The sequence below is a fragment of the Otolemur garnettii genome, unplaced genomic scaffold (assembly GCF_000181295.1).
Source record: "Otolemur garnettii isolate 467f Iridium unplaced genomic scaffold, OtoGar3 scaffold00022, whole genome shotgun sequence".
NCBI classification, from domain to species: Eukaryota; Metazoa; Chordata; class Mammalia; order Primates; family Galagidae; genus Otolemur; species Otolemur garnettii.
Window position 1 is genome coordinate 17,199,516 of NW_003852417.1, and position 8,857 is coordinate 17,208,372.

At 41.2% G+C, this 8,857-nt stretch overlaps 2 protein-coding genes across 3 annotated transcripts in view; one reads left to right on the plus strand and one right to left on the minus strand.

Moving 5' to 3' along the window:
• The window catches only part of HADHA (hydroxyacyl-CoA dehydrogenase trifunctional multienzyme complex subunit alpha), a gene marked incomplete at its 3' end in the record, with an annotated part of 40,840 nt that extends 35,337 nt beyond the window's left edge, over positions 1–5,503 (minus strand). The window contains exon 1 of the mRNA XM_023511818.1: positions 5,325–5,503. Coding sequence (XP_023367586.1) covers positions 5,325–5,391 — 67 coding nt within the window. The remainder of the gene's footprint in view (positions 1–5,324) is intronic.
• Positions 5,504–5,630: 127 nt separating this feature from the next.
• The window catches only part of HADHB (hydroxyacyl-CoA dehydrogenase trifunctional multienzyme complex subunit beta), a 47,344-nt gene continuing 44,117 nt past the window's right edge, over positions 5,631–8,857 (plus strand). The window contains exon 1 of one of the 2 annotated variants that reach the window (XM_023511876.1): positions 5,631–5,792. The gene's annotated coding sequence lies outside the window, so the exon portion shown is untranslated. The remainder of the gene's footprint in view (positions 5,793–8,857) is intronic. The other variant, XM_012803776.2, reaches the window with a different exon arrangement.

The window sequence follows — 8,857 nt, forward strand, 5'->3', positions numbered from 1 at the left end:
TGCCCGGCTATTTTTTGGTTGCAGCCATCATTGTTGTTTGGCGGGCCTGGGCTGGATTCGAACCTGCCACCTTAGGTGTATGTGGCTGGCGCCTTAGCTGTTTGAGCCACAGGTGCCGAGCCATATATATTTCAGATTAATATGAGGGTATCTAAATGCTATTTTAAATATCAACTCTACCAAAAACACTTCCTACATGATTTAGAAACAAACCTTACAGTCATAACCACTTTCAAGCTGAAAATGGCCTATGTTTGATCATCAGCAGGGACTCTTTGGGAGCTGGCCACAATTCTTAACAGCCAAAGTAGAACTCAAGAGACTATCCAATATACCCAGCTGGACTAGGATTCCCACACCAGTACTAGCATTAGAATCAACTGGGGAGCTCCAAATATACTCACAAATTCCTAGGCCCCAATCTAGGACCAGAAAATCAGATTTAGAGGGTTAGGCCCTAGAATTATATTTTTTAAAAGGTGATTCTGAAGCATTCAGAGAACAAATGGGTATGTGGGAACCAGTGACTTAGAGAACCTAAAGATGATGGGGTGGAATAGGGGAAGATTATTATTATTATTATTATTATTTTTTTTTTTTTGAGACAAGAGTCTCACTCTGCTGCCTGGGATAGTGGGCTGTGACATCAGCCTAGCTCACAGCCTAGCACAAACTCTGGGATCCAGTGATCCTCCTGCCTCAGCCTCCTGAGTAGCTGGAACTACAGGTGTCCCCCACAACGCTCAGCTAGTTTTTTCTATTTTTAGTAGAGACAGGATCTCACTCTTGCTCAGGCTGGTCTTGAGCTCCTGAGCTCTAGGAATCCAGCTGCTTCAGCCTTCCAAAGTGCTAGGATTACCAGTCGGAGCCTCTGTGCCCAGCACAGGGGAGGATTATTAATAGTCAGCCTAGGCTCTTGCTTCATTAATCTTTTCTCTGTATTCTGCAGTTCTTTAAAGGAAAGGAAAAAAAGACACAGAAAATAGCAACTTTATATTTGTCTAAAAGGCAAGGCAATATACTAAAAAAGGGAAAGAAAACTTTGCAGATAACACCATAAGCAGAGTGAGGTAATTTCAGGCTTTGTCTACATTTCTTCTTTAAGCAATCTAAGCCAACCCTTTTAGTACAAAGACCAATGATCAACCATTAGTTTTATTAATTATGTGACCCTGAACAAACCTTAGTGAATTCCAGTGATTTAAGATAGGAGAAGCCTAATCTCCTCAATTCCCAGTGCTTCTACTTCACTAAGGATTTACTTTTCTTGTTTGTTTATCCATCGTTGATGTTTGATTCACCACCACTCCTCCTTTATCTATGCATCAGGACTGTAATCTTTTCCACAAAACCTCATCTTCAGATTGTATCTACCCAACAATCCTCTCCTGCCTTTATCTTTATTATTTACGGTTTGCTTTCTAATTGTTGCATCTGTATTAAAAGTTTTCACCAACCATATTGTAATCTATTCCAACATCATTTCAGAGTCATTTATTCAACAAAAAAACTATCATGACCCACCACATGCCATGCACTGTTCTAGGCTCTTGGAATATATCTAGGCCCTTGGGGTGAACAAAAAAGACAAAGATCCCTCTCTTGATGGAGCTTATATTGCAGGGCAGCAGAGAACATGATACCTGGGAAGAATAAGTTTCTATTCAATGGATATAAATGAAGAAGTGAAAATAGATCTGGCATAAGAAAGGAATTTGCTTGTAAAGTAGAAATTCCAGAGGGAAGGGAGGCAAGGGGATAGGGAATTCTAGCTAGAATAGGGTAAAGTAGATTAGAGTGGAAAGGGACTGACTAGGAATGAGGGATAAGGTGGAAAAGCAGAAGACCAAGAAACATAAATATGTCAATTAGCATGTTAGGGCTGGGTGCAGTGGCTCATGCCTGTAATCCCAGCACTTGGGAGGCCGAGGCAGGTGGACTGCCTGACTTCACAGGTTCAAGAGCAGGCTGAGCCAGAGGGAGACTTTGTCTCTAAAACTAGCTGGGCATTGTGGTGGGTGCCTGTAGTCCCAGCCACTTGGGAAGCTGAGGCAAGAGAATCAGTGAAGCCCTGGAGTTCAAGCTTGGTGCCTGTGGCTCAAGTGGCTAAGGCACCAGCCACGTACACCTAAGGTGGCGGGTTCGAATCCAGCCTGGGCCGCCAAACAACAATGACGCTGCAACCAAAAAAATAGCCAGATGTTGTGGCGGGCGCCTGTATTCCCAGCTACTTGGGAGGCTGAGGCAGGAGACTTGCTTGAGCCCAGGAGTTGGAGGTTGTTGTGAGCTGTGATGCCACAGTACTCTACCTAGGGGGATAGCTTGAGACTCTGTCTCAAAAAAAAAAAAAAAAAAAGCCCTGGAGTTTGAGGTTGCTGTGAGCTATGATGCCACAGCACTCTACTGAGGAAGACCAAGTAAAACTCTGTCTCAAATAAAAAAAAAAGTGTTAGGGGATAAGTCCTCAAGAAGAAAAAGATAATGGAGCAAGTATGGGTTGCAATTGTAAAGATAAAACCAGGTTGGTGCACATTAGCCTATAGTTTAAAACTATTTTAACTCTCACCCACTAAGCTATCTGTGCTGTCATACACCCAAACACAAAACCCCTGAATCTATTAATAGACACAAAAAGCAAAGAGAAAATCAGTAAATACACAAACATATTTAGAAAAGAATTCCAAACTATAGTCAAGTAAAACAAATTGGAGCACAAGGCTGCTTTGCTTTTGGAATCTAGCCTTGCCCGCTGACTAACAGCATCTCTTACTCTACAACAGCTGTGTGAACTTTAGCCTATATCTACTGTGCCTGCAAGAAAGAAACCTTTGACCTACTTTTTAATCATCGTTGTGATGTAACTCAAGAAAATACCTACAAGACCTCATCAGACTAAAGTCAGCAGAGAGCTGGAGTACATTGAAACAAATTTCAAATTTGAAAATATTATTTTGGTTGTTTTCTTAAAATTCAGTCCTAGGGGAAAGGATGGGACTAAGGATGTGAGCGTCAAATTAAAAAACACACCATCTACTAATGAAAATTTGCCTCTAATTCATTTCCTATGAAATTATTTTACCACTTACATAATTGGGAATTTAGATTTAGAATAGGAGGGGGAATTAGACAAGATATTTTGGTTAAGATGTGATTTTCATTAGTAGTCACATTCAGAGTCATAGCACTTCCAGAGCATCAAGAATTACAAGTCAATTTCAAAAGAATTTAACCATGCAGCAGCAAATGTCATGATCTTATTAAATGTGTGGCAAAGCCTTGGCACAGACTTTCAGGGTGAAAGACTGATTTGTTGAATCTAATGATAATATGGGTGTGCAGGTAATTTTAAATTCACATTTTCCCAAAATTTATAAATTGCTGTTAAAAGGGTTAGTAGCTAAAATGAGTCATATTTACTTAATTGGGGAAAACACAATCCAAAATGCATATTTACATGTGTATATATATTTCTACACACAAAATAGAAAAATCAAGCTGGTAGTTTTTTATTACATATGTAAAATATAAAAATTAGTTTGAAAATTCTTAGACATAAACATTCACAGTTCTTCAGGGCTGGAAAGTTAATAATAGATAACATTTGCTGAGTACTGACTCCATGAAAAACTGCTTGATACCTAAAGTAACTCCTTTAGATCTCATAAGGTAGTATTATTTTCCATTTTACAAAGGAGAAAACAGACTCAGAAACTAATTGCCAGAGGGTGAAAGAAGAAAAAGTCAGATTCAAATACAGAAGTCAGACTCCAAACTTTAAGTTCTGTTATGCTACTTCGCATGTCAAAGAAAAATCCATAGTTTCATTCATTCACTTTATAGATGAGGAAAATAAAGTCCATTTAGAATAGGAGACACAGCTGGTAGTGACTACAAACCACCTGACCTGACTACTACCTCAGAGTTACAGCAGCTGCCAATCCACAAGGGCCATATTCAAAAATATACATTTGAGGCCAGGCACAGTGGCTCAGTCTGTAATCACAGTACTTTGGGAGATAAAAGCGGGAGTTCAAGAACAGCCTGGGCAACATAGTGAGACCTCATCTCTATGAAGAAGAAAAAATATACATTTGACTTTTCAAAAGTGTTAAAACACAAATGTGGAAAATAGGGAGCAAAAAGAAACTGTAAGTAAACACAACCAAAGGCTAAAAGTAGACATATGAGTAGTAAGAATGAGTACTTTGTTTCCCTTAATCCCTTTCCTAAATCTTCATGTTTCAATTTTCTATAATGTGGTATATATTACACGTCGTAATTACTGCACATGCAACGATCCCATTTGAAAAAAGAAAGCAGAAAAAAATTCAATCATTCAATTCATCACCATACAATAAAGGGAGAATTAGCTAATAGTCTAAAAAAAAAAAGGATACTATCCTATTGGTTGGGGAGGAGGAAAGGGAAGTAATTTATATAACAATTTAAATTAAAAGTTTCTAATTAACCGAAATTAAGCACGACATGCAATAAAAAGTTAGTCACATTTGACCTTACAGATTCGGGATGAGAGGAAAATGCTGCAATTTCGAAAACCACCCACTTTAACTCTTTCACTGCCAGTTTGAAAGGAAAAAAATAAGATAGCTAATACAGGCTGCTTGGAAATTGTCAGAAACAAGATTACAAATAGCTCCCAAGGGCGCTAACATTTTATCCCTTAAGAATAAGGTATACATGTATTTTACACGTATGTCTTCCAGAAAGTTGCAGGACCACTGAAATTCAATACACCATGCGTTCATAAAGGAATTACAGGAACTGCAAGAGTTAAGCACCCTACTGAAATGTGGTACTAGGTACAAAAATGCTTTGAAGGAAAGGAGCAAGGAGAGATATGCAAGTCTGCTAATTGCATCCAAGAAGCTTTTAAGATAGCTCCAGTGAGAGCAAGGTGCTGTGGAGCCACAACGATGCGACAGGATGGATCCCGATCCTCCAGGAACTCCTAGATCTGGTAGGGACAATTCCAAGGCCATCAATGAAGAAAATAAGAGGGGCGTGAGCCCAGACGTGCGACGCAAGAGCCCTGAGGAAGGGCGCCCGACTGGATGGTAAAGAACTCAGACACATTAAGGGTTACGGAGTCTGAAATCGCCACAGGCCTCGGAGTCGTGAGAGAGGGTGACAGTCCCCTCACAAGGACATAGGAAACAGGGTACCAGGGCAGTATTCCTCCCGAGGGCTGGGTCCTGGGGCGCAGGTGGGCAGGCTGCAGCTAGGAGGGACGCGACTCCAGGGCCACCCCAGTCCGCTCAGGAGTTCTGCCCGGCGTTGTGGGGTGCCCTACGGCCAGGCCTCACCTCGGGACCGGAGGATCCTGAAGGCAGTGAAGCGGCTGAGGCTGCCAATTGCCCGGGAGGCCACCATGATGAGCTGGAGAGGACGAAAGTGTAAAGCGCTTCTAGTAGGGCTGCCAAGTGGAGGACTTCTCTTCCCGCAGGCTGGCTGGCCAGGCGCCCAACGTACTGCCTGACTAAAATCCAGACGCCGAGTGGCCGCAGGCCCTTTAACTCTGACCTTTGGTCCCGCTAAACAGGCCGAAAGGACGCGTTATCCGCGGGAGGACCGAGGCCCACAGAGGAGGGGGCGGAGTGTCTGGTTTTCCGTCAGGCGGCAGGCAGGCAGCCCGCGAGGCCTCCTTTGCTCGCGGGTGGGGAGAGGGGTCCTTGCTAGGCAGGCCCGGGCTCTGGATTTAGAGAAGACTTGGCGCTTGGGGCTGAACCTTGCTCAGAGTGGGAGCGAGTGCGGACGTGAGCTAAGGTGAAACGGTGCGTGATCTCGTCTTTTTGCTTGGCCTTTCCCGCAGTGGTGTCCCCTGTGTCTGAGTTTGTCACCGCAAGTTAAGGAACTGTTTGCGTGTGTGTGTTGGACTAAAACGCTGGGCTGTGTTGGAGTATATGTTGGTGTTTGACCTATTTTGCCTGTAGCCAACTCAGCGGCTAGAGAGATTCAGGACGGCGCCATGGGTTTATGCCGATTTCTGTAGGAAAGGGTGGGACTCGGTCGAGTGACATTTCGAGGCTCGAGTGTGGGAGGAGATGAGACAGCGCTGGTGACCTAGTGCTCCAGGAGATTTTCTAATCCAGAAGGATCTGGCGATCATCTGGTCATTCACCTCCATCACTTTTTTGGTGAAGAAATTGAAACCGGTGAATCAAAGTGAATGATTTTACGCGTGACCACAGGTGGTAGAAATAGGACGAGCCTAAGCCTACTGACTTCTAGTCAAGAGTTCTGCATTGCATGACAATGGGTTTTGTGCTGGAAAGGATGGGTTTCAGTCCTGAAATAAAGGGATTGGTCTTTCAAAAGGAAGTCGCATTGAGAGACTGCTGTCCTCTGGGCACTTTTAACATCTTTTCGTCTAGTTCTCAAGGTCCCAAAATTATTGTTATTATTTGCATTTGTAGACTCGGAGAGATAAAATTTTTTGGTCCTGTGACGGAGCCAGGATTCAGAAATAAGTCTGAGCCTCACGAGTCACCAAATCGACAATTCTGCAAGAAAGGAAACAAGAAGGGTAGAGAAATTGAGACTGAAATGAAGTTCTAGCTACTTGGGAAGCTGAGGCAGGAGGAATGGTTGAGCCCAAGAGTTTGACGTTGCCGTGAGCTATGACGCGATGGCCCTCTAAAAAGAAAAAAGATAGTTAGGCCTAGGATGGTTTAGTCTGTATTGAACGTGTACAGACATTTTTTCCTCATCATTATTCCCTAAACAAAATAATATAACAACTGTTTATATAGCATTTACATTGTATTAATATGAGTAATCTAGAGATGATTTAAAGTATAGAGGCCAATGTGTGTGCATAGGTTGTACGCATATACCATATACCATGTTATATAAGGGTCTTGAGCATTCAGGACCCAAGCGGGTCCTCCTCCATGAATACCAAAGGGTGACTGTGTGTATATATAGTTTAAGTAAAATTGGAATTATACAGTACATAAAAAATAAAATGTTCATTATAAAAATATTAATGAAAACAGAAGAATATAAAACAAAGCCCCTCTTTATCCCTTCCTTAGCTTTATGGACTTCCTATATTCTCTCTCTCTGTCTCTCTGTCTTCTTCTGTCATAAAATGGGGTCTTGCTGTACATATTTGTATGTTCTGCCACTTGCTTTCTCATTTAATATACCGTGGACATTTTCCAGGACAGGATTTGCATGTATATTGTCATGTTTCATTTTTCTGCCAAATAAAATTTTGGCATTTTTCTTCCAAAACTTCCAAACAGTTCTCATGGTACATTTGTACGATAATTATTTTACCATGATTTGGATTTAGATTAGTTTCAGTTTTCCACAAATATAAACAGTATTAGAGTGAGCATCTTAATTTTCTAAGCTAGAAACCTGTATGTGCTGTACATGCTTGACTATTTCTATAGGTTAGAGGCCAATAAAAGGTATTGGACTCAAAAATTCACAATTCAGGCCAGGCACACTGGCTCATGTGTGTAATCCTAACACTCTGGGAAGCCAAGGCAGGAGGATTGTTTGAGACTAGGAGTTCACAACCAGCCTGAAGAACATAGTAAGCTTCTGTTTCTATGAAAAATTAGCCAATGATAGTGGCATGTGCTTGTAGTTCCAGCTATTCAGGAGGCTGAGGCAGGAGGATCCCTTGAGCTCAGGAGTTTGAGGCTGCAATGAGCCACAATGATAGAACTTTGCTAGGTTATCCTGGGTAACAGAGAGATCCTGTCCTTCCCCCCATCCCCAGAAAAATTCACAATTCAAATTTTGATAGGTGACTACAAAGTGGCAACCTAAAAAGGCCTTAGCAATTTATACTTCTATCAGCTAGAATCTGGAAGCACCTATTTAGTTACATCTGTTTTTACCAGAATTATGTATTAACTTTATTATTTATTTATTATTTTTTTGAGACAGAGTCTCAAGCTGTCGCCCTGGGTAGAGAGCTGTGGCGTCACAGCTCACAGCAACCTCAAACTCTTGGGCGTAAGCAATTCTTTTACCTCAGCCTCCGGAGCAGCTAGGACTATAGGCACCTGCCACCAACTCCTGCCTACTTTTTTTTTGGTTGTAGTTGTAATTGTTGTTTGGCAAGCCTAAACTGGATTCATACCTGCCAGCTTCCGTGTATGTGGCTGGTGCCCTAGCCACTGAGCTACAGGCATCGAGCCAATTAACCACATTTAAAATTTTTGCTGTGTCAATGGTTTGGATGTAAATAAACAAGTAAAATTTTTGCCAATCTGATAACCCCAAAATAATACCTCACTTTGATTTTTCTAATAAAAATATATTACTAATGAGGTAATGTGCATTTATATTGTCATTTTTTGTTTAAACCATTTTTTATTTATTTGACATTTTAATTTCTTCTGTGAATTGCTCATTTTCTTATTTTTGCCTTCGGTCATATTATCAAGAAGGAGCCTTTCACTTATGTTTGTAAGTGCAAATCATATGTTAATGGGATGTTTATAACTCCGGGACTTCCTGTAGCTATGCCAAGCCCCAGAAGAAAAGATTGTGTTCCAGAATTTTACACAGAAGATTTGAATGTTAGACTACTAATCCATCCCTAAATCAATATCAGTCAACAAGATAATACTGTACAATGTTGTTGTAAGCCTTGGTTACATGAATCAATGATCTTGGCAGAGAGAATGAGATTATTCTCATTGGTTTAAACTCTGGAGTTGGGCTAGATTCAATCCAGTGTAAGCCAAGTAAGGTAACTACATAATGGGGTGAAGTGGATATTAGAATAGAAACCACAGATTCCATTCTAGTTTTACAAGTTACAAGTATTTTCTCTGAATCTATTATTTGCTTTTTAACTTGCTTTTAGTAT